Below are 25,467 nucleotides of genomic sequence, written 5' to 3'. Positions count from 1 at the left end.
AGAGACAGCTAATTCTGTATGTAAACAGATATACTTACCAATCACGACCTCTCCGAGTTGGAGAGTGGCCAGTGAAGTCTTTCCATCGACTCCTGTCCAATTGAGATTCTTTGCCAGGGAGTTAGCAGTCACCCTGTAAAGTGCTATATAACTGCACCATTTACCATTTTACCATTTATTGACACAGAAGCGGAGTCCGTTCCATTCCGTGGTGTTTTAATTAACGGAAGTAAAAAAAGAGATGAAGAGAAGGGTGGGGTCTTAGGAAGCAATAAAAAGAACAGGTGACTAGGTGAGAGAAAGCGGGACGCGGAAATGAGAGCCAGGTGGGAATGGCGGAACTGATGGTGTGTGTTTGCCAAGGACCATGCTAATGCTCTTACTGTGGATTATAACCTTGTGGATATTGATTCAGGAGGCTGGCGAACACTTCGGGAATATTCTGCCAAGTTGAATAAACTAGCGAGCAGAGTTTTGAGGGTTCGGAGGCACATCACGGGTTTGAGATCCTTTCTTTAATACTTTTGTGGAGAACCAGTATGTTTAAATCGTTGGATGTTACTGTCTGTAAAGAACTCCGAGTGTTAAGCGGAATCTGACTGCTCTTTCCCATGCTTTCGGGTTCACGAACTCCCGTACGCCTAAATCACCGCCATTGAAGTGCAGCTTTAAAGTGAACAACTTTTTTGTTTTGGTTAAGAATTATTTTGGGGTTAAATGTTTTTTTTCTGCCTTTTGTGTGTGAAAATTTTCTTTTATGAATAGAGCCTTGTTTCCTTATGGGTGCGTTTATTAATCCCACGTAGGGGAACTTTTTGGTTTTCATTATTTCGGTTTCTATGACTGAAACGATCTGTATTTTCTTATGTTTATTGCATAAATAATAATAAACTTATTTTGTAAGAATTGAGTAGCCTTATTCTGAGTGATGTCCAAATTATAAGTTATAAGTGACTGTTAATTTGAACTGTCTGGCGTCCAAACCCCATAAGGTACCACGCTACAGAGTGGCACCCAAATGGGGACCGAACCGTAAGATTTAGAAAGTTTAGTTGGGGTACTGAACTTAACAGACTTGGACATTTGCGTTATTGATGGACTTGACCATTGTTAATTATTGTGAAATACAGTGTGTACATATATTTTCAGTTTTTCTGGTTGGTGTTTACATGAAATGTATGGTTATGGAGAACATTCAGGAGTCTGTGTAACTACTTGCTGCTCTGTATTGTTTCTCTTCTTCCCTGGCCATGTCTACCCCTACCCCTCGAATCAAGCGCATCATTACTCTTGTCTTCTTGATGAAGGAAAGAGCCAGGCTCCCACATTCAGTGGAAAAGCAGAGACTGCCTGTGATTTTGCAAGCAGCTGTTATCTGCCTTGCACCAAAAGCTCAATGGAAGGGAAACCGCTCCCAGCCTTTTTCGGGTGTAGACCTCTCGCTGATAGGTGAACTTGGCGACCAGGACTTTATGGAAAATTTTCCAGTCACGTTCAGAGTCTTATTGAGCAACGAAAGAGCCAGGCTTCCACTTTCTGTAGAAAACCAGAGACTCCCTTTCATTTTGTAAGCAAATGTTAACTGCTTTGCTACAAAGGCACAAAAGAAGGAAATCTGCTCTGTCCAAGGTCTCGCTTTCCGGCTGTTCCTAGAGGACCTGATCCTACGGTGATGACAACCGGTCAGTTATTAAAGCAAAGTTCAAAATTGCTAGCTTGTTTCTGCCCAGTCTCGAACCAGGGACCTTTTGCGTGTGAAGCAAACGTGATAACCACTACATTACAGAAACCACGACAGAAACACCCTTTAGCTGTTGCCTATGGTCTGCTGATGAGAAGAGCACATAGTTAAACTTTTGTTCAGCCATCTGCTTTGAAATGTGATCCATGTCTATCTCCATGAAAGACTTGGCAACAAATGCCACACATATCTCAAGATTTTCAAAATCACTGAACCTTTCCTCAGATTCCTGCCCAAGCCTGGACAGGAGGTCACAATACTCGAGTACATCCAAAACTTTGCTTGCATTTGCATGGCTTTCTTTCTATCTTTACCAATGACGGGAAGTGTTGCAATCTTTTGTTTTTCAATTGCTGAAGGTAAAATGACAGTTTTGCTTTAAATACCTTCACAGCACTGATCATATCACATATGGTTTTGTCTTTACCTTGTAACTGAAGATTGAGCTGATTCAGTTTCTCTGTCACATCAGCCAAGAATGCAAGATCAAGCAGCCATCAGACAACAGGTTAGTGTCGTCCCCCCCCCAGTTCCATTAAAGCCGTAATTTCACTCACCAAGGAAATAAAACGGTGAAGTACCTTACTCCTACTCAACCATCTGACTTCTGTATGAAGGAGATCGCCATACTCTGCAGAAATTTTGAATACAAATTCTTACATTCAGCCATAATCCAGTCCAGACATTCCGTCATCTGCTCCGTGCAGCACTGCTTCATACACGCTGTAGGAGAAAATAAAGACTTCAGATCATCACCATCATCACCACCATTATCACCATCACCATCATCGTCCTCATAATCATCGTCATTGTCATCATTGCCATCATTGTCACCCTCATTGCCGTCATCATCATAGTCACAGTCATCATCGTCGTCACCATCATCATAATCATAATCATAATCGTTCTGATCATCGTAATCATAATCACCATCATCATCATCATCGTCACCATCATCGCCGTCATATCATCGTCATTGTCATCATCATCACCATCGTTATCATCATCATCGTCGCCGTCATCATTTTCTTCATCGTCATCATCATAATAATCACGTCATCATCATTGTCATCATCATGGTCATAGTCATCATCTATTGTCATCATCATCATAGTCACCATCATCGTCATCATGATCATCATCGTCAACATCATCGTCGTCATCAACATCGTCAACATTGTCACCATGATCATCACACTCCAATACCCTACAAAACCCTAAAAAAAACTCAGAAAACCTCTGAAACCCTCCGAAATGCTAAAAAACTTAAAACCCGCCAAAACAGTCCAAAAACCCCTCAAACCCTCCAAACCTGAAAAAACTCTCCAAAAAAAAAACCCCTCAAAACCCCAAAAGTTGCAGCTTTATTACAGATGTGTTGAAAATGTTTAATTTCTCAAGGGTTTACATTGGAGATCCCCTAATGGTCAAAAGTATAAAGACATGTAGAACTGCAGCACAGTAAACCTTTACTGTGTGTAAAGGCCAAGAAGAAATAAGCAGCTGATATACACATCAGATAAAGTATTTCCTGAAGGAGCCGGGCCAGACTGGGACAGAAATTGGGACAGAAACTGGGTCTCACACCCACCCGGTCCTCCCCATACACAATAATACATGTTTGATGTGAACATTAATAAAGCTATTGACCTGTAGCTGCATGATTTCATGTAAAGTGCTGCTGTCACATGTGTATATGGGCCATTGTTCCAGTGATACAATAGAGACTATAATAATTAGAAAATATATTTATAATTAAAATCTACAAGTTAATATAGGAAATTTAAGTAAGACTAGTGAATTTAAATTCAATTTGCATATCCCTCATCAAAAAAAAAGTTGAGCAGACACGACAGTACGTTTTTTTATCCATGAACACGCATATGTACATAAAATTAATCAGATCTCTACACTTAAAGGTCGTAAACCCTGTTACCTCAGTGTCAAGCCTGTTACCCTTGTGTAACCAGTGTTACCTCAGTGTCAAGCCTGTTACCCTTGTGTAAACAGTGTTACCTCAGTGTCAAGCCTGTTACCCTTGTGTAAACAGTGTTACCTCAGTGTCAAGCCTGTTACCCTTGTGTAACCAGTGTTACCTCAGTGTCAAGCCTGTTACCCTTGTGTAAACAGTGTTACCTCAGTGTCAAGCCTGTTACCCTTGTGTAAACAGTGTTACCTCAGTGTCAAGCCTGTTACCCTTGTGTAACCAGTGTTACCTCAGTGTCAAGCCTGTTACCCTTGTGTAACCAGTGTTACCTCAGTGTCAAGCCTGTTACCCTTGTGTAAACAGTGTTACCCTCACGTCAACTATAAAGTTTGTATCTCCATGTGGTATTCGTGTACTGTGAAGTATCTGGTGTTAAATTTTGGGAAAATGAAGAAAACTAAAGTACAAGTTACACTCTAAACACAAGCTCCATTAAATCATCTTCAGAGAAATGCTGTTACTAAAGACTTCGTATAGTAATTGATACTCTAGATAAATATCCCCGCTCATGCCAAGGGACCAAGTGGACACACACATTCATGATAAAAAGAGACTTTATTTACAGTTTACATTTTCATATCACTATAATTTGATTAAAACTACACCTCTTATTTAACAGTTCAGATCAGTAGTTCATAGAGTACAGAAGATACCAATAAGGCCACATTGTGAAGCACACACACACATAAAAGGACACATTTTGATATTTTGTAAAATAGTTAGTAAAATTAGAATAATTTTAAGAATTTTTATTTATTTATTTATTTTTAAATAGCAAGCTTTTTGTGCCAATTGACAGGCGTGTCTGAGTCAGTGAGGGCGGAGCTTAAGTATAATCTGAACTGTATAACATTACCACTAGCTTCTGTTTTTATTTCTTTAGTATTTGTGGGCATAAAAGCCTGCCTATAATTAAACAGTATAATAGTTTAGTAATATCTCCTGTGCTAGCCCGTCACCTACCCACAGCACTAGTTAACATAGCGAACATTAACATTACCTACCCAGCAGTCGCTATACAGCATTAAATAGATGATCAAGCTGAACAAGTGGAAAGAAAAGCTGACGGATGTCACATGATTAAGTTGAAAAAAAAATTCACATAAGCTCCACCCATACTGAACCAGGAACACCTGTCACATGGCAAATTCAGTATATACTGACTGTGTGTGCGAGAAAGAGAGAGGTAATGCAACACATGTCCAGCAGAGGGAGCTGGTGAACTGTGTGTTTCTCCAGTACACACACCCCAGAGATAAAAGAGAAGAGAGATTTTCCTCCCATTAACCACAGCATGAGGTCATTCATTATTTCACACACAGAAATGAAATAAAATGCATTTTTAAATCCAAACCTGTGACTGTAAATGTATGTATAGTGTATGTGAACATGTACGCATGTGTGTGTGTGTGTGTTTACAGTCACAGTGTGTTTTGCTGGTCTCCTAGCTGCGAGTTTCACTCTCAAAGGCGGGCTTATCGTAGTGCAGTGGCACTTCAAACACACTGCCTCCAAACCTGCAAGCCAATCACAGCACAGGGTACAGCCATTGAATAGAGCCTCCATATGGAAGTGTACCTCTGCACTGAGGAGCACACCCTCCTAAACAGTTAGGGCAGCTACGAGAAAACAGGTTCCCAGTCCATCACTGAATGCAGAAATACATAACCAGAGCCATCTCTCCCTACAGCTCTTGCCTGGCGTCCCACTGAAGATAAGCGGGGTTGAGCCTGGCCAGTACTGGGAGACCTCCTGGGGAAAACTAAGCTTGCTGATGGAAGTGGTAATAGTGAGACCAGCAGGGGGGGCTCACCCTGTGGTCTGTGTGGGGTCTAATGCCCCAGTATAGTGACGGGGACACTACTGTATAAACAGCACTGTCTTTTGGATGAAACATTAAACTGAGGTCCTGACTCTCTGTGGTCATTAAAAATATAAAACATAAATAAAAATAAAATAAAATAAAAAAAAGAGTAGGGGTATAACCCCAGTGTCCTGCCCAAATTCCCTCATTGGCCTTCTCGATCACCCCCTAATAATCCCCATCTCTGAATTGGCTACATCACTCTCTCCTCTCCAGTAATAGCTTGTTTGTGGTGGGAGTTCTGGAGCACTATGACTGCTGTCCCATCATCCAGGTGGAGGATACACACTAGTGGTCTCCTCCCAGTGTAAAGCACTTTGAGTGTCTAGAAAAGTGCTATAGAAATATGACTGTAACCAAGTAACTTGAAGATGCCCCACCTGCCAGAGAAAATCACCATGAAACCTGCCCTGGATCTCCACAGGTCAACTCAGTGACAAGACCAAGACCAAAAACTGTCAGCCACTGTGAAGAACGCCGCTGCTGAGCTATTCCCATTAGATGGAGAAAAGTATTAGAACAGCAAGGGCAATTATTTTTGGTTTGCTATATACGGGAAACATTTGGGCTTGAGATCAAATGATGAATAGTTGATTAACAAATTTAGATGTAAATATTAGGAAATTAAATTCTGGTCAAACAACTTAAAATATGGCACCTTGTGTTTAAACCTACCCATTTTTCAAATGATCGAAAATATTGGAACATGTTTGGAATGTCCTAAAAATGACCGACATATCTCAAACCCAAATGTCTTCAGTGTATAGTAAAAACAAATCCTGGGCTTCAGAGGGAACTGTATTGACAGACCAGCGCACGCCCTGACACCATGTTTCCATCGAACCCAGGACAAGAATATCAGCGTTCTCACAGACCTTATGGCCTCTCGTCAATTGAGCCACAATCTTGAATCTTTTTGTGGTCATGCTAGTATGTTTAGTCCAAATACAGGTGTGTGCTTCCAAAATAATACCCCCCCACACACACAGTGAACAAACTAGCTTATTAGCAGCAGCTTCTGGAATTCAGCAAGGCAGGCTGAAACACACGAAGGTGAGAAGTGCACACACACACACACACACACTGTGTGTGGTCAGCAGGACCCAGCTGCTCTGTTGCATGCAGAGATTCATATCCAGAAAAGGTAGCATCGCTGTGTGAGAGACTCGGAGTTGGGGTGTATGCTGGAGACTGAGTCACAGTGTGTGTGAAAGTACTCAGTGCTGCTGGGAAACGAATGCAAATCAGAAGTGACCGTCTACATGTGCTGCTCCTCAACATCCGTCTCTAGAGAGATGAGAAACTCTCATGAATCCATTTACGCACACACCTCACCTCTACTCTGAGGGATTTGAGGATGACACACGTACATCGGGCAGGTCCTGTGATCCATCAGCCATGGCTCAACACATGCCTTATGGAAGAAGTGACTACACAGACAGACAGACAGACAGACACACACACACACACAGGGTAAGTCTTACAGGGTTTCAGAATGTAAAGTTTCGAGTCCAGAGCTCTGAGGTGTACACTGGCACACGCTCACGAGTACAGTCACAGCTGCAGGATATGGAGGAGGAAGAGGAACCAGAGACGAAAGAGGAAAAATGAGAGGAGTGGGCGGAGCCAGAGGACGAGCCAGAGCCTAGTGAACACATGGTTGAGTCTGAGGAGGAAGAGGAAGGTGATGGTAAAAAGCTTCACTGACGTTCAACTGGCCTCTAGTGAAGTTGTGCATCAGTGTGCAGCCACTGAAGTGCAGAGTCCAAATGATGTCAAACATCAAGAGGAATCGTTTGATTCACTGGTGCATTCTGGGAAACAGTGTTTGTCTGAAGGGAGGAAACAGGAAGCACTGGACTTTTTTCATTGACATTGACATTAACACTGGAGACAGTGAGATACAACTGCTCATCAGCTTACTGTACAGACACCTGAGTCACTGACACACACACACACACACCTGCTCATCATCCAACCATACAGACACAGTCACTGACACACACACAGTGTGTGGGTGGGTCTTCCAGCTAAAGTGGTTTAGAATTAGGCCTAGATTTGAGGAATGCTGTATGGTGCGTGCTCTATGCCATATGAGGAGTTTTGTACATCAAAGCAAGCACTGATCATGTTTGGGGACACAAGCTCCGCCTGCTTGCCCTTTATGTATGTTATACAACATGGCTACATTTTTTTGACTTTTTCTTCAATTCAAGCACTGAGATGAACAGCCACATCTGTTTCAGATTCATATTTACACTTACTCTTGCACTATTAACACTAAATCCCATTACCTGTATTTATGAATATTAACATTTGCTATTTTCATTACTTCTGCTACTCCAATTAATAATCTTGCTGTTCATATTGTTATTTAATAATATAACTGTCAATCCAGCATCTAAAATTTTCACACCCCAACCAGAAATCCCAAATAGCAAGTATGTTTGGGCCACATGTGGGTATTATCCGTCACATATGGCCTAGATATAGCACCGCTGAACAGATATGGGCCAAATTGTGACCATATTTGTCCTCGTCCTGCAGAGTATCCTCATTAGAGAACAGCAAGTCATGACGGGACACGCCAAACACATTCATGCCCTTCAGAGAGGAGATGTGGCACTGCAGCTCAGGGTCGGAGCGGCACGCAGACGAGTGGAGCGACTGCAGCTGCAGCCGAATGGAGGACGAGTACGTGTCCTCCAGTGTGAAAAGCTCCTTCAGCTCCTGCTTAGAGAAGTACCGACATGGGTTCTTATCACCCGTCCTCTGGTGGATCAAAGAGTTCTTAAACACCTATAGTAGGAAAACACACACGTGCACATACATGTGCAAATACACACACAAGCACACACATGACGAAAATATATCGTATAGATGTACCGGTTCAAGTAAGAATTTTAAATACGCGACCAGGAAGAAAAAAAAAAAAATGTTTGTACACCCTGGTGTCACGAATCAAGGATGGGTTCGGAAGCAATCACAGATATATAACATTTATTATATGAACAAACAACAAAACATAGACACTACGACAACTAGGCAAAATACTGTGGCATGAAACAAAACATGTAACATGGCAGTCTAATACAACAAAAGACAGTGAATCAGTGCAGACAATGGCTATATATACACGAGTGCTCATTAACCAAAACGTGAATCAGGTGCAGGTGGTCATGTGACATGTAGTGCAGTGCAGTGGCTGATGGGAAGTGGAGTCCAGAGCTTCCTGATACGTGACAGAACCCTCCCCCAAGGGCGCCCAAAATTATACGTCCTCCATCTGGTGGTCCTGGCTCCCTGGAGAAAATGTCCCCCGCAAAATCAGGAGGCCGGGCGGCTTCTACAATGGCACAGGGAGGCTGAGATATTTCCTTGGCAGAGCATGAAAGCGGCGCGACGTCCCCAGCTGAACTGGAAGGCCGAGAGAAGTCCCCCGTGCGGCCAGGGAGAGGAGCGTGGGTCTCCTCGAAGCAGAAGGGGGGAACACTAGTTGCCATGGAGCAGGCGGGTTGAGCGACGACCTCAGCTGAACGGGGAGGCTGAGGCTCTGAGGTCACTATGTGAACCTTGGGCATAGGCGGAGCTTGGCTGGCCGTGTCGGCGGACTGTGGCGTGAGCGGAGCTTGGCGGTGCGTGTCGGCGGACTGTGGCGCGAGCGGAGCTTGGCGGTGCGAGGCTTGATTTGGACCTCAGGGACGCGAGGCTTGGCTGGGACCTTAGGGACTTGAGACTTGACTGGTACTCGGACATCAAAGCCTGGTGCTAGTGCCTCCCCGCTGACCCTTTGCTGGAACTCGGCAGGTGAGCCCACCTCGTGGAGCTCAGGTTCGAGCTCTGAGGTCACCCTGTCGGTCCCGGGCTGGGTCTCTGTACTGAACACAAACTCCCCCTTGTACCTGGACTCCTCCTCCTGTTGGCGTAGCATGGCGTAGTCCTGCATGAACATAGGCGGTAAGTTGAAGCCCAGGTAATTCCTGGCATCCTGCTGCTTTCGTAGCGCAGCTTGGTAATCTTCCGACTGTTGGCGCAATGTGGTAAAGTACTCCACTAACATTGGTGGCATCCTGACGCCCCAGATATCCATCTTGGCGATCTGCTGCTTCTGATTGTTGGTCTTTCGTTCTGTCACGATTCAAGGTTGAGCCAGAAGCAATTGCAGTATATAACATTTATTTAAACAATCAAAGAACAAAACTAAGACAACTAGGCAAAATACTGTGGCATGAAACAAAACACGGGAACACGAAAGTCTAAGACAACGAAAGACCGTGAATCAGTGCAGACAATGGCTATATATACACACGAGTGCTCATTAACCAAAACGTGAATCAGGTGCAGGTGGTCATGTGACATGTAGTGCAGTGCAGTGGCTGATGAGAAGTGGAGTCCAGAGCTTCCTGATACGTGACACCTGGCACATGTGTTTTTGTTTTTATTTAAAAAAAAAAAAGTTTTTAAATAATAACAAGAACATTAATACTGAAATAACACACACACAAATATGCTGTGAAATCTTAAACTTTTTAAATATTATATTTAAATTTTTTGCACACACTCAACATCTCCCAGATTCATCAAGAGCTTCACCCAGGTTACTTTTCTTAAAGTTCTCAAATGAACAGAGCTCCTTACTGCTTCCCCTGAGGTCCACAGGAAAACTGCTCTTTTTAGGGCTTCAACAACTAGTTTTATAAACAAATACTCTCGACTATTTTTAATCAACTACTCCTGGGTAGCTGGAGTACTACTCCACTAAGCTTTTGTGGAGTGCCTTAGGCAGAATGAACTTAAGAATGCATTTAGGCGACTTATTAGAAGGAATGTAAAAAGTGAGTTCTTAAAATAAATAAATGAAAATAGATAAATAAAACCTGAGATGTATCTTGATCTCAGGTTTCCCTTATCGATGGCTTGTAACTTGCTTATCCAAGTCGATGGATGTAACTACCACCCCAAAGTGACAGAGAAAGGATACATGGCGTAATGGACTATCAAATATCAACAGATATTAAATGAAAACCTGACTGCCTCTGACAGAAAGCTTCAAATTGGCCATCGTTGGATCTTCCAGCAGGACAATGATCCAAAACATACATCAAGATCAACACAAAAACGGTTTACTGTTACTGTATTTGTTACACAAATACAATCACACACACACACACACACACACACACACGCACACACACACACACACGTTTGTAGTGCTTGTGTAGTTTCAGTTTGAATGTGTAAGCTCTGGGAGATTCACACACTAGAGGGTTTGAGTGGTTTCCCCCTGCAGTGTCTCCAGTTTTACAAATGCAGTAAAAATGGGAGTTAAGTGGTGCAGAGACACACACACACACACACACACACACACACACACACACACACACACACACACACACACTGACTGGTATGTAAATACCTGTTATATTTCTCCTCCCTGTTTGCATCATTGATATTCAAAGACCTGCAAATAAACCAGACACAAACACACATAAGCTCAATGATACACACCTCTCAGCTCTGGGGTGCATTAACACAGCAGCCTGCACTCTGACCCCCACCTCATTATACTTTAATAATGTCCAGTGGATATATTCTGATGTATATATAACAAGTTCAATCACCTGATTTCTTTAGCTTTTGATACTCTACGGCTGCTCCTAACGCCATACAGACTTCATATGAATCCATAATGAACTTTTTCACACTATCTGTTGTTACCCAGATGAGGACGGGTTCCCTTCTGAGTCGGGTTCCTCTCAAGGTTTCTTCCTCTTAAAACATCTTAGGGAGTTTTTCCTTGCCACCGTCGCCACTCAGTGGCTCGCTCAGTTGGGATAAATTCACACCTTTAATATCTGTATACCGTGTTGATATTTCTGTAAAGCTGCTTTGAGACAACGTCTATTGTAAAAAGCGCTATACAAATAAAATTGAATTGAACTGCACTTACTCCTAAGGTCAGATCAGGTTAACGTTCTTTGCTTCCCCATGAGGCACAATAAGTTTACAGACTTTGAAAGTAACACTGGCTTGATCTAAGACAGTGAAAAATAGTCAAGTGCACATAGCAAGCTTTGTTTCATGCTTTGTGTCGATGATCAGCTCACTGTATTGGGACAAATATATATTATATATATATATATATATATATATATATATATATATATATATATATATATATATTATATATATATATATCTGCAGATCGCATATTTAAGCCAAACACATCCAATTTGGATCTACATCTTATCGATCACCACACATCCATGAAGACTTTCCTGTACATCACAGATTAGATTTTTGACTTTTCAGTCACAAAACATCCAGACTGATTGATTAATACTAGCTAATTTATTTTTAATTGTTCATATAAAGGTCATATTTTCTAGACAAACTATTTACTGTTAGCTGCTGATCTATTGCCTATATCCACAAACATTTGAAAGCAGCAAAACTTTTTATTTGGGATTAAGTAGAGGGCTGTCTAGAAGTAACATTTTGCCCAACTCCTCACCTCTGCCAGCAGTGAGAGTGCATGATGTGGCCACAGCTGCCGGTATGGGTACCAAAGGACAGGTCAGGGTGCATGAAGAGGGGATCATAGCTCTCTGTAACACACATGTATCCTTCAGAAATAAGCACACTGGCTACTCAAACCTATCCACTTACTTGACTTGCACACTGTAAACCATAACCTTACCTGGATTGTGAGGGGGTCTTTTGCGGTTCTCGGACATGACCGTAGAGCGTTGGACAAAGGCAGCGAGCACCATGGCGGTGCCATCAGGTAGGATCTCCTGCGCTTCGTGACACAGGATACGCATCTCTATCTGCCTCCTCTCTCCTCCTCTGGCACGCCAACGACAAGGTCCCACACACACCAGAGCACCGTCACATGAACTGGGGCTGTACCAAGCAGAGACGGATGGTTATGAGTACACTATAACCTTAATTTTATGTTAAGGTACCTCTGAATTTGTTAAAATAATCAATGTTGAATAAATGGGTTCAACTTTTTTTAATCACAAGGAAATTGCTAAAAATGGCCTAGGATCCTCTCTACTCATTTACCCCAACAGAAAATGCTCGAAATGAATATGCAAGATAAAGAGTTTAAGGATGGGAATTTACTTATGTTATGTGAAGACCACCATTATATGCAAGAACTTTTAGGACAAAGAACAGACAACTGCTCAGCAAAGTCAAGGAAGTGTTGATGCATGCATTTACTGACATAAATGTACTGACTGGATATTGAGAATACAATACAAGTTGACTTATTAAGAACGCTGCGTCACTACGAGCATGCTTAGGTACCTATGCTCTGCTGATGTAGAGGCTGAGGCGTCCAGATCCTCTGAATCCTGCGTGAGCAGATCTATGTACTTATTGATAAAATGACTCTGGCTCTCTAATGTTTGAGCCATGGTCTTTTTCCAGCACAGTTCAGCTTTCCTTTTTCTCTCTGCTTTGTCTTTGTCCCACACAGTCTACAACACACACACACACACACACACACACACACACACACGTAGATTTAAGCTCTTCAACACTTTAAAGGGTAATGGTTAATATGTCCGTGGAATAGAAAGCTGCTCAAAGTCTGACCTCCTTGTGACAGTGCCCTGTTCCTTCACAGGGAGGTGCAGCAGCTGTGCACTCACGCATCGTTTTAATGCTAACCACCATCTGTGTAGAAAAAGACACATAATTTAGGAAAATACTTCTACAAGAAAACGATACAGCAGTGCAGTTAGAACTACATGCACACACAAAGTCTTGCAAAACTAAGCAGATGTTCAATAGAACACATTTGTGTACTAAAAACTATATACACACACACCATACCATTAAATACTGAAGATGCATTACAATTTTACTAACATTTAATTTGCCTGTTTCTCTTCAAAGTACATACTGCAATACATCATTAGCCTTGGCCTACACCATGGCCTTTATATGTACATGTTCTGCCTGGTGCAGGTGTCCTGACAGTTTTCACTATATGGAAAATAAAATGCACACATCACAGTGCATGGAAATTCAGTTTGTGTAGTAAGCAATCCTTACATGTCATTTAAATATTCATGTTGACATACAGCTTTTAAGTAACACGCACAATAATCCACATCAAGACACCCCTAGGGCCACCTACAGATGATCAGCAGCAAAACCGCTTTGGGACAGTGAAGCATTTGTGCTTCACCGTGGTGAGAGGTGCTGCTTTGCCTACCGGCCACGCCACCTTGAGCGGTGTTGCACTGCTTCGATTTCAAACAGGTCTTGATGATGAAGCACTGCTTTAAACTTCATGGTAAAAACGCTCATCTTTTGTATGTTGCACCTACCTTCAGTGAGCGAATTGCAAAACATGCTAGGCTGCCACCTGGTGGACATATTAGGTGCACGCATAGAGAGAGTAAGGCAAATTGAAAACATAATCAAGATGTAATTTCACTTTAAGGATCCAGCGAATCATGTCTTTATGCACTTCCAAGTGAAGCGCGCACTGCAAGGCCTCTAACAGAGCCAGGATGCTTGGAGTGTTGCCGGGGGCTTCACCGGGACCTGTGATACAAGAACCACAGATCTAACTACAGGCTTGAGGCTTTCTATTGTGTGAGATGATGTACAAAACTTACGGGAGATTTTGAGGGTGAAGTTGAAAGTAACTTCATCGTCATCCCCAATGTTCTCTAGCTGTTGCTGCTCCTCCAGCAGAGCCATGCCTATCAAGTGCAGCACCTGTAGCAACACACACATACAGAATTGTGAACACTACTCAGTCATTAAAAAGTGATGCTCATGAACACAGCATAGCAAGTGGAATTTTGTTGAATTTACTACACTATCATGTCATTTTAACAAAACATCCAAACATTTACCCTCTGCAGCATGGACTCAGACCAGTGTCCTCCACTGGGCTCCATAGCCCACTGCAGCACAGCTCCCAGCATGCCAAGCAGCACGTCACACTGCAGAATGTTTCCCAAGCTGGCAAACAGTGGGCAGAATGGAGGCAGGGCTACGACACACACAGACACTCACACTTCAGCAATCTGCATTCAACTGACCAATCATTTTCAGATATGACTACAATCACTGAAGAAATAGCTTACCTGGGTCCTCTCCATTCTGTCTCTTAAGCTTTCGCTGAGCTTCCTCTGCCTGTATCCAAAATAAACTACATAAAAATTTAGAAAAACCATTAGTGCTCATGTGACTAAAGAGAATGACTAAATCTGCCAAAAGCAGCACATCACCTTAAGGACATCCCCAGCACTAACAGCCGAATCAAAATGCAAACGGATAAGTGCATATATTGAGCTTCCAAAGAGCATTTCCTCATTAGACCACTAGGCACTCAAACTGGTATTTTGTCATTTATGTGCTTTTCTTTATCAATCACACAATCTGACAGAGGCTCTGCACTTAAGAGAAGGAACTAAAGAATGAAGTAACACGTGAGTTGCAGACAGTTTTAGTTACTGCGTAGCAGGAGCTCGGGTACATGCTTTAAGTAGTGAATGATTATTTACAAAAACTGTTTTCAGAATTGTAATGCTGTTCTCTCCAGGGAAGGGGTCACAATGTTAACTGATGTCTGCCCCAGAGACAATAACAGCACCGAGACTCTTCCCGTAATGTCTAACCTGAAATCTTCCTGTAATGCTGCAGACCGAGGGTCCTGGTCCATGCCACCATGGAGGACATTTTAAGCTCATTGTAAAACACTGATTTTGAGTTTCTTGAAGCATTTTGGTGTTCATTTGGAAGTATGCTTGGCTCTTTATCTTGTTGAAAGCCAAGTCTGAACCTCCTGGCAAAGGCAAGCTAAAGGTTCTGGGCTAAAATGAAATTGCTCCACCTACCCCCTCTCTCTTACTTCATGTATACAGAGATCCCCAAACTATACACCGAAACCAGACCTCATTTCAGAACATCTCGAAGAAAAAACATTTTATGCCTACATATTTATTATATATCTATTTTGTAATTGCTTTTTTTATATTATGTGACTGTTGCCACTATTGTTTTTTATAATACTCAAGTGTTTAAACAAAGGAGTTAAAAGTATTATTTATTTATACACACCATGGTATCGAGTATTTTTTCTGGTATCAGTACCGACTACTAGATTTTTGGTATCGTGACATCCCTAGATTGGACATTCTATGTTTGAGTTATAACAACTTCCTTTTTCATGGTGAAACTTCTAAATTTGTGAGAGCGCCACGCCCACGGCAAGCAGCAAAAATTCAAAAGCTTCACAATTTAGCATCGTCAATGCCTGTAGATGAGACTGACCGAACGTGATGCCGAACTGATGAAAGCTCCAGGAGGAGTACGTTAAAGTACAAGGCCTGGAAATGGCAAAAAACGGAGGAAGAAATTAAGAGAAAAATCAAAATGCCTGAAAAATCAAAAAATCAAAATGCTGACTTCCTGCTGAGTTTAGTTTTGCCACACCTAAGTTAAATGACCAAATAAACATAATTTTGCCATACTTTAACAAGTGTGTGAAATAATAGTTTGAGCATTCCAATGATGTCAAATGTGCATTTAAAACATAGGGGGAGCTATGGAGCCTATGAGGCACAACTATGATAAAATGCAACATCACATCAATTAATGTCGTAAGACAAATGCATCTGCAAAGTTTCATGGATTTTCAGCCATGTTAAGTCTCTCAAAACACCATGGGAAGCTTTTAAAATCCAACATTTCATCCAACATGACCAACTTCCTGTTGGGTGGAGTCAGATACAACCATGTGAACCTTGATGAACTTTGAGAGCAATGACTATGGTACATCACGTGCACATCGGAGCAACTTCACCCTGACCATCGTCTGCATTCGGGGGTGCTATGGAGCTCCTCGACCATGCCCTACGTAACTTAAATTTTCACCAGTGCTGGCGCATTTCGTTGAGTTTTCGGGTATGTTTAGGCACTTAAAAACCACACGAATGCATGAAAAAATTAATAATAATTTTTAAAAATAGTACTAATTAAAAAAAAGGAGCAGATCCAATAGGGCTTCGCAGCAGCGGTGCTCGGGCCCTAAAAAGCAGTATAAAGCACCAACAGAAGACACAGAAGCACAAAAGCGCAAAGGCAGGTAAGGATAATTACAGAAATGGTTACATTACAGAGATCCCCACAATGTGATCCATGACCACAGTAACATGACAAGAAGCTTCACCTCAGACCAGTCACCAATTGTTGTAGGAAGGTGAAAGTGGCTGCCTTAAAATATTTTTACCTCAAAGTGATTTGTAGTGCGCGCGCACACACACACACACACACACACACACACACACATACACACACACACACGGTGGAAATGGTGTAGCAGAAGGGGGGCTGATACTTTGTACCTGATGCATCATCTTTTATAATTGTGATTAATGGTCCATTAGAGAAGAAAAAAATCAGTTCCATTCTTTGATTACTTATTTGGCATCCAGTGAATATTCACACTTTAAGGCCATATGGAACATTTTCCAAAATGCATTTAAATGGGGTAAATTGTGTACATTGAACCGAGAGTACTAGACATGTTTGCTAAAAGCAATACAAAGGCTTTATTCACACTGCAGGAATTTTATATTGTGTGTTTAGATTTTTTCTTTTAGACAGACTGATCACCTGCAAATTTGTTCTGGTGAATGACCGGCATTCAAAATCTTTCTGCAGAACTCTGTTGAAGATTCTGTACATCAGAGTTTCATCTGAACTTCAACAAAACATTTCACATGTATAGAGTTTTGTCTACGTTCATCAAGTAATCACATTTATAAGTTTATTTATTAATCACGACAGTTCTACTGTGCACGTCTATTACACAACTATCAGTGCTGTTCTGCTGGATATCGGCTCATTTCTGGAGCAGAACAAACTAAAGTTCATCAGACTTACCTCTTGATCAATGCGGGTCATCACATGTTGGATTTCGGGTATTTCACTGCCTCTCGGTGTTGTACAACTGCAGGAGCCGTGGGAGGTGTTGATCAAGCCCTTCAAACAATGCCTTCTTTAAGTCAGGTGACACAAGCCTGCACAACTCAAACACAACCTGTTGAAGAGAACCAAATTTAAAATAGTCAAGAGACAAATCTCCACCATTCTGAAGGGATAAAGTACGTATTCATGTGTAAGCCTCCACATTACTCCCCATGACATGCAGTATTTTGGCTCTGTAGTAGTTCCCAGGTTTGGTGTGAGTTTCAGAGAAAGGGGCGAGACACAGAAGATTTGGATAAGGTGAGACAGGAAGTGGGCAGAGCGCCCGTGTATTAACGGCCACTGTCAGCCACCTCTGTTTCTCCAGACTTTCCGCGTGAGCCTGGAAACCCCACTTCCATGACCCACACACACACACACACGAGCCACTGCTTTTTTTTTTATTTGTGCACTGAAAGTGAAAGAGGCGGAACAGACACCTCGGTGATATTGACGATAAAGACAGGGTTAGATGGAAGATTCTCCAGCTCAATGGAGCTGCTCAGAACCCTGACAGGGCTCACTGACTGATTCTGAAAATCCACATTCACCCTGAGAGAGACACACACACACACACACACACACACACACACACACAGTGAGTGAGAGAGACACAGAGAGAGAGACCTGTAACAGAACAGCACTAATGTACAGAACATCATCTAAACATCACACTGTCTAGGGGATGTGGTCACATGACTACTCTCACTTAAAATGTAACCATGACTCATCTGATGATGCTCGCTGCAGTGTGTGTGTGTGTGTGTGTGTGTGTGTGTGTGTACCGTGTATGTCTGAGGTGTGAGATACACTACCCCTCTACCCAAGTCTCCACCTCTCCAGTGGGTTAAACGTTGAGATGGAGAGGAAGTCTCTGCTGTGCGAGGAGGAGAGACAGAGAGACCTCTGGGAGAACGCCAGAACCTCTCATTGACGAGCGGTAGAACTCTACATAGGCCCTGATACACACAGACCCACAATACATGTTTATAGAAAATCACAATTAAACACACACACACACACACACAGAGGTGTCACACACACCTGGAGCTGTCAAAGGAGATGGATTTGACTTAATCACAGTGTCTGAAGAGAGACTGGAGCTGTTTATAGTAGAGGAATGCAAATGGAGGGAGATTACACACCTGAGAGAGAGAGAGAGAGAGAGAGAGAGAGAGGGAGAAATATTATTATTATTAATAATAATAATAATAATAATAATAATAATAATAATAATCCCCTAGTTAAATGGAAGCTGACTGAATACCACTATGGTGGTCCTGGGGTCGTTTCCATAGAGTTCCTTGGAGGCGAGCTCCTCGTCCACAGTTCCCTGGAGGAAGCAGTTCGGATAAAATGCGCCTGCAATCGCCACCTGAACAACGGAAACATCACTGATACTTAATAATTATTATTATTTATTTTCTGCAGGAGTAAGTTACACTTCTTGGACTTTGTCATCATGGACTTTGTCATCACTTTGGATGCTTGTGCTTCTAAGGCTGTGAATTATGACTAATATTTATATTTACTGTATATCAGGGGCGCCCACACTTTTTTTGACTTGCGAGCTACTTTTAACATGACCAGTCAAAGAGATCTACCTACACTAAAAATGCAAAACATATTTATATATACACTGCGTATACTTTATATATATATATATATATTATACACACACACACACACACACACACACACACACACACACACACTATATGTTCATGTATCTTGCATAACTGAATGAACCCTTATGGGACGCTACAATTCAGTACATTTTTGGTCATTACCTTACTCTGATGACTTGCACTGAATAGAATCAGCCAGGGTTCCATAGTCCGGACAGTAGCTGCTGGTAGCCAGCCTCAAGCAGGCCTCCAAATGATGATCAGTCATTGGGCTTAATGATCTTCATGAGGGAAAAGGCTGACTCACATAAATAAGTAGAGCCAAATAATGCAGTCAAGGAGGTGGCACATTTCCTCATGTTTGGGTACTTTTCCCCTGTGAGTAAGTTCCAGAACTGTCCATGAGCCCTGGACTTCAGCTGAATGTCAGTCTGTAGTTTCAAAATCTCATCCTCCACTTCAGACGAGTTCAGGTGAAACAGCGCTGCAATTTTCGATGCGAGTGAATCAACCTCAACATTGTCCCTAAACGGGTAGCACATGAATGTGGCGAATGCCTCCAATAAAGCAAAGTCTTGAAAGCGTCTGTCAAACTCTGACCGACAGCTGTCAATCTGCTCCGTGTAGCGTGCAATGTTAAACTGCGCACAAGCGTTCCGCTGCGTCTCCAGCTCTGATGCGAGGTTTTGGAAGTTCCCAAAAACATGGCGCTGCAGCTTTGAGGACAGAAGTTGCATTTTCCGTTTAAAGGCATTAACTGCCTTTAATTTTTGTCTTTTCCTTGCAGCTCCAAATTAAGTTGGTCAGATCGGTTAAAAATGCTCAGTTAAAAAAAGTCCAGCAACCACTGATCATCATTGACCTGGGTGTATTCTGCATGTTTAACAGCAAAAAGAAACTGGCTTATCTCCGGACAGAGCTCTCGAAATCTCTGCAGGAATTTACCCCTACTAAGCCGTCTCACGTCAGTGTGTAGCAGGAGCTGATTGGTCGCAGTCTGCCTTCTCCAGATGCGCACGGAACAGCCGTATTTGAAGTGATCTAGCACGTATAGAACAGGCGATCTTTGTTGCCACATCCATGATCTCTTTCATGTTTAGCATTCTTGTGCATAAGGCTTGTTGGTGTATTATGCAGTGGTAGTTAAAGAAGTCAGGGAAAGCATCGTCTTCCCTGCACTTGGCAATGAATCCATTTGCGCTGCTCAACCATTGACTGATATCAATTTGCACACTGGAGCTGGGTTTTGTCAATGAAGTCTTTAAAAGACTGAAAAATGTCCTCTCCCCGCGATTTCGCTCGCTAGCCTTTAGCACTGGCGCGCTTGATCGCACACGCGTGGTGAGAGAAAAGACGAGATCTCAGACTGGCTGCCCTGTACGTCAACTAACATCTTTTTTTTTTTTTAATGGCGATCTACCTGCACTTCCTTTGCGATCGACCAGTCGATCGCGATCGACATATTGGGCACCCCTGCTGTATATATTTTGACCTGAAGAAAAAAGCCTCTTTATACACATATGCTGTTAAACTACACCTGCTCTACTCGTGTGTGTGTGTGTGTATTACCTGCACTATGAATTTGTGTGTGTGCGCGCGCTGGTGTAGTCAGAGGAAGTTTCGCTGATGTGCATGTTGAATTGTGACACTCGATTCTTCAGATCCTCAAACAACTCGGCCACCTCTAATACACACACACCAGAAATGATAGTTAGGGATCTGTGTCGAGAAGTGTGTGTATAGATGTGTGCGAGTGAGTGAGAATCATAACCTCTTGTATCCGTTTGATCTGAATGCAGTTCTCTTTGCCCCACTCCAGCTCATCCTAAAACACACACACACATCAGTACCACTTTATTTATTTCTATAATCCAACACGTTATAATTCAACATAACTGTCACGATCTCCTGCCTCCCATACGCCGTGTACCGGTTTAATCTATTTCCTTATTTGGTCAGTGCTTCCTGTTCTTATTACGATGTCCTCTCTCTGACTGGTTCCTATTTCTTAAATTGTGCACTCTATCTGTACACTACACACTTGGCCATCTAACACCTGGATATTTGAAGAGCATAGAAACACACACACACACAACCTGCGTGAAGTTGCCCCCCCACCAACACAAAACATCGGCAGAATAGTTTGTGTTGGTTTGTGCCGTAAATATTTTCGTTTGTGCTGCGTCAGTTCTGGAGATATTAAAAGAATATTTATAGGTCATTCTGGGTTCACTCAAACCCCCCACATGCTCCAAATTCACCCCAAATGGTCTCAATAATAATAATAATTCAAAAGAAGAAGACTATAACGCCTAAACCTAAAAAAAAATAATGTGTTTGACCGGTAGTGTATGTTTCCAATGCAAGTGCTGTAGTACAGGTGTGCTGGGTTATATCTTACATAGGTCTATTAGGTTATACACGTGTCTATATGTAGTGGTTGTCAGTAAGTATACAAGAATAAGTATATAGTTATGTATCTCTTTATTTTCCTTTATTTACGTAGTATTGTTTTGGTAATCCCCCCCCCCCCATATTTGATTTTTTCTGCCAAACGACTGCCACACTCCAGTCCAGTAGGTGGCGGTAATGCATCTTTAGCCTTAAAACAAAAGAAAACTATAGCGCTTTAACCCACACTGCGCATGCGCGAAGCCGGATGACTCAGCCATTAAACTAGCAAAAGAGCTCTAATTAGCCAGTGAAGCTAAATGTCGTTCAGCCACGTCCACTTATAAAAGTAAATCGTGTAATATTCTCAGACTGGGCAGTTATTGATAGAGTGAATTCATCGTTTTAAATAGAATCAAAAATAACATCGACCTATTTGCTAATCTCATTTCGATTAGCTTGCTCATTAATTACACTGCGCATGCGTGGACTGGACTGCCTCCTCAAAAGCTAGCACCGCTAGTATATTTGTACAATATTAACATTAATATTGAACCAGAGGAGTGAATAAAAAAAGTTATAAAATGTTATTTCTCACTTCTTCTCTGTGCGGGTGTGAGTTATCTTTGGTCGGTTCCTCGGTGATTCGGTCATTAGTGAATCGAGCTCTGAGAGTGAATCAGTGCGCCGTCTCCGCCTGCTTCATACTGATACACCTGAATCACAGGTGTTAACACCGTTAACTACACACATACACACAATACAGCACAAAACAGAACGGGTTCGGTTACACAAAACCGAATATACTCACTTTAGTTTGGGTCCAAACGGGCCAGAACTAACACTAACAACGCTTTCTGCTCCTCACTTCGACTTCTCGCGCTCGCGGTGACGTCACCAACGTAACGGACGTTGACGTAAATTTGAATATTTGAGGAGAAAATAAAATAAAATAAACCCAAATATTATTTCATAAAAAGCTTCATTATTCTCTTCTTCTTAAACACGATAGAGGATAAGATATACAAATACATAAAAAAAAACAGCTTTATCATTATTTTAAATCAAATCCACTTTAAAAGTGCTCCTTTCTAATTACATTTTAATTAAAAATATACTTCATCTTACTCTTGTTTAATTAAATTTTTTAAATTAATATTTAATTCATCGATGATTGTAGACGTGTTGAGGTTTCACGTTCTTTGTGTTTATTATCATAAATATACACTTTGTTTAAACTTTTGAGTTTGGACACAAAATGTAAACATTCCTCATGAATACAGAACATTCATTTGTTTATTATTTAGAAAGTAATAATTAAACAGCTGAATAAAATGATCCGATTAATCACTTGCAACATTTAGGATATGAATTTCTTGCATTAAGTGAGGTTTTTAATTATACACAGATATAAATAGATTTTATTTATTTGTAGTTTTCATATTTGACTCAGAACATTACACTACATTTATTTAATCAACTATTTATCAAGTTTTTTTAAAAAAATATTTAACTGAATGATTGTCCAAGATCAATAAAAATCTTCAAATAATCTATCAACACCATCAATACATCTCATCAGTAAATAGAAATCTACATTTATCCAGCTGATCTATTGACTGGTTTATTGAAAGTTTTACAGCTTCGGCAGGTAAAGAAGCCGTGGCTTTAATCTGATCTTCTGATTTCTAATGATAATTAAATGACAAAATACAGAATTAAAGAATATCTTTATTTAAATTCACAATCATTTCAAAATATGGACTACAAGTCATTTCTACAAGTGTTCATACAGACAGAAAGACCAGAGATGAAACGGATTTAACAGATACAGGACAATTAGGACAAGGAAAGTGGGAGAACTAGAATGATCATTTATTTATTATTTTTTTAAAAAATTACAACTGTGTTCAAGATCACAGCAAAAAGACAGTAGAGGAAACAAAGGAAAAAAAATATTTCACATTTCCTGTTTAAATTCAGCAGTAAAATCTCATGAACTGAAGACATCGTGACTTTTTGAAACCGGTCGTTACATTTTTGAGTCAAACAGAGCAGGTAGTGATGAAGAAGCTGCCTCGAAATATCATTTCTTTTCCTCGAAGAGTAAAAAAAAAACATGAAATCCTAAATGTATGAAAAATAAACATTATGTACATTTTATGTCTAATTACAGTGAACCCTACGGAGAGTGAAGCTCACAGAGGCGAAGTGTTCACGCTACAGCAAATTTCACCGGTTGACGCTAAACTCGCTCACTTAGAAGGTGCGTTTCTCTGTCCCGGGATATTCCTAGCACTGTGTGTGAAAGCTCCTGACGTGCGTGTATGTCGATGTGTACATAGTACCAATGGTCAGGAAGTACTCTTGTGTCCGAGTTTCTCGTTCTCCTGAAACACACACACACACACACACACACACACACACACACACACACACACACACAGTGGAATTGTAGGGGACTCATTTACAAACAAACATGACTACAAAAGACCGTACAAAACAATTTCGTGCAACTGCAATTTCACCAATGCAAGTAGATTTCTGCAAAGAAAAGCACCAAAAAAAAACCTCAAATTCTGTAAGAAGCCGCAGCCAAAATAAATAAATAAATAAATAAATAAATAAATAAATAATAAAATAAAATAAAAATAAATTAATAAAGAACTCTGCAAAATCGTGTACGGACTGATAATTGCTATTTAAAAGGGAACATCATTAAATGACAACACTGCAAGAGACGGTCAAGAATTAAATCATACACATACACACACTCACACATACACACACACACACACAGTCACACACACAGACACACACACACAAGCACACTCTCACACAAGCACACTCTCACACAAGCACACACACAGACACACACACACAGACAGACACAAACTCACACATACACACACAGACACACACTCTCACATACACACACACTCACACACAGACACACACTCACACTCAGAGATTCACACACACACACTCACGCACACAGACACACACTCATACGCACACACTCATACACACACACACTCATACTCATACACACACACACATATACACACACACACTCATACTCATACACACACACTCATACACACACACACTCATACTCATACACACACACACATATACACACACACACTCATACACACACACAGAGAATCACACACACACACACACACATACACTCACACAAGTGTGTGTGTGAAGTGAAATTCAGTGGAATAACTATAAAAAATTGGGTTATGCTAATTTATTAATAAAAGAGCACAAACCAATAGGTCTGTCTGTCTGTCTTTTTATTTTTACTGTTATCACTTACTTACTCAATTCAAGGTTTACCAAATGCACACTGTGCTGTGTCACACCAATAAATCACTCCGAATTACATTCAATTTAATGAAATTGAAACAGAGAGCGAGAGAGGCCACACCTCCTTCACTGAGATGGACAGACACAGAGGCCACACCTCCTTCACTGAGATGGACAGACACAGAGGCCACACCTCCTTCACTGAGATGGACAGACACAGAGGCCACACCTCCTTCACTGAGATGGACAGACACAGAGGCCACACCTCCTTCACTGAGATGGACAGAGACAGAGGCCACACCTCCTTCACTGAGATGGACAGACACAGAGGCCACACCTCCTTCACTGAGATGGACAGACACAGAGGCCACACCTCCTTCACTGAGATGGACAGACACAGAGGCCACACCTCCTTCACTGAGATGGACAGAGACAGAGGCCACACCTCCTTCACTGAGATGGACAGACACAGAGGCCACACCTCCTTCACTGAGATGGACAGAGACAGAGGCCACACCTCCTTCACTGAGAT

General features: G+C 41.6%; 4 protein-coding genes across 24 annotated transcripts in view; 1 reads left to right on the top strand and 3 right to left on the bottom strand.

Annotated features, from left to right (window-relative positions):
• The window catches only part of LOC124627540 (NACHT, LRR and PYD domains-containing protein 3), a 285,770-nt gene that overhangs the window by 194,916 nt on the left and 65,387 nt on the right, over positions 1 to 25,467 (top strand). The gene's annotated exons all lie outside the window — the stretch shown is intronic.
• On the bottom strand, positions 781 to 22,651 carry LOC128630148 (E3 ubiquitin-protein ligase UBR2-like). Of its 7 annotated transcripts, XM_053678766.1 has the most exons (13): positions 22,429 to 22,651; positions 22,216 to 22,333; positions 20,998 to 21,051; positions 20,796 to 20,910; positions 18,866 to 18,973; positions 18,643 to 18,743; positions 18,384 to 18,557; positions 17,515 to 18,150; positions 14,712 to 14,760; positions 14,478 to 14,617; positions 14,235 to 14,337; positions 13,201 to 13,281; positions 13,064 to 13,082 (listed from the first exon to the last, which is right to left on the bottom strand). In XM_053678766.1, the coding sequence occupies exons 8-12, from the start codon at positions 17,533 to 17,535 to the stop codon at positions 13,271 to 13,273; spliced, it is 324 nt and encodes a 107-aa protein (XP_053534741.1). In that variant the 5' UTR covers positions 17,536 to 18,150; positions 18,384 to 18,557; positions 18,643 to 18,743; positions 18,866 to 18,973; positions 20,796 to 20,910; positions 20,998 to 21,051; positions 22,216 to 22,333; positions 22,429 to 22,651; the 3' UTR covers positions 13,064 to 13,082; positions 13,201 to 13,270. The 7 variants fall into 7 exon arrangements, 4 of the variants coding, with proteins under 4 accessions (XP_053534740.1, XP_053534739.1, XP_053534738.1 ...); XM_053678765.1 differs by lacking the exons at positions 13,064 to 13,082; positions 13,201 to 13,281 and adding an exon at positions 781 to 2,464; XM_053678764.1 differs by lacking the exon at positions 14,235 to 14,337 and having other exon boundaries at positions 12,626 to 13,082; positions 20,796 to 20,908.
• LOC128630137 (uncharacterized) lies at positions 8,576 to 12,488 on the bottom strand. The gene is made up of 5 exons (XM_053678750.1): positions 12,293 to 12,488; positions 12,107 to 12,200; positions 11,009 to 11,053; positions 9,651 to 9,720; positions 8,576 to 9,532 (listed from the first exon to the last, which is right to left on the bottom strand). The coding sequence occupies exons 1-5, from the start codon at positions 12,414 to 12,416 to the stop codon at positions 9,155 to 9,157; spliced, it is 711 nt and encodes a 236-aa protein (XP_053534725.1). The 5' UTR covers positions 12,417 to 12,488; the 3' UTR covers positions 8,576 to 9,154.
• LOC128630132 (uncharacterized) overlaps positions 23,227 to 25,467 on the bottom strand; it is a 7,122-nt gene continuing 4,881 nt past the window's right edge. The window contains exon 2 of the mRNA XM_053678735.1: positions 23,227 to 24,007. Coding sequence (XP_053534710.1) covers positions 23,910 to 24,007 — 98 coding nt within the window. The 3' untranslated portion in view covers positions 23,227 to 23,909. The remainder of the gene's footprint in view (positions 24,008 to 25,467) is intronic.

This window comes from Ictalurus punctatus, unplaced genomic scaffold (genome assembly GCF_001660625.3).
Source record: "Ictalurus punctatus breed USDA103 unplaced genomic scaffold, Coco_2.0 Super-Scaffold_100046, whole genome shotgun sequence".
Classification (NCBI taxonomy): domain Eukaryota; kingdom Metazoa; phylum Chordata; class Actinopteri; order Siluriformes; family Ictaluridae; genus Ictalurus; species Ictalurus punctatus.
The sequence above is the reverse complement of the archived record's forward strand: the minus strand, read 5'-3'. Positions and strand labels throughout refer to the sequence as shown.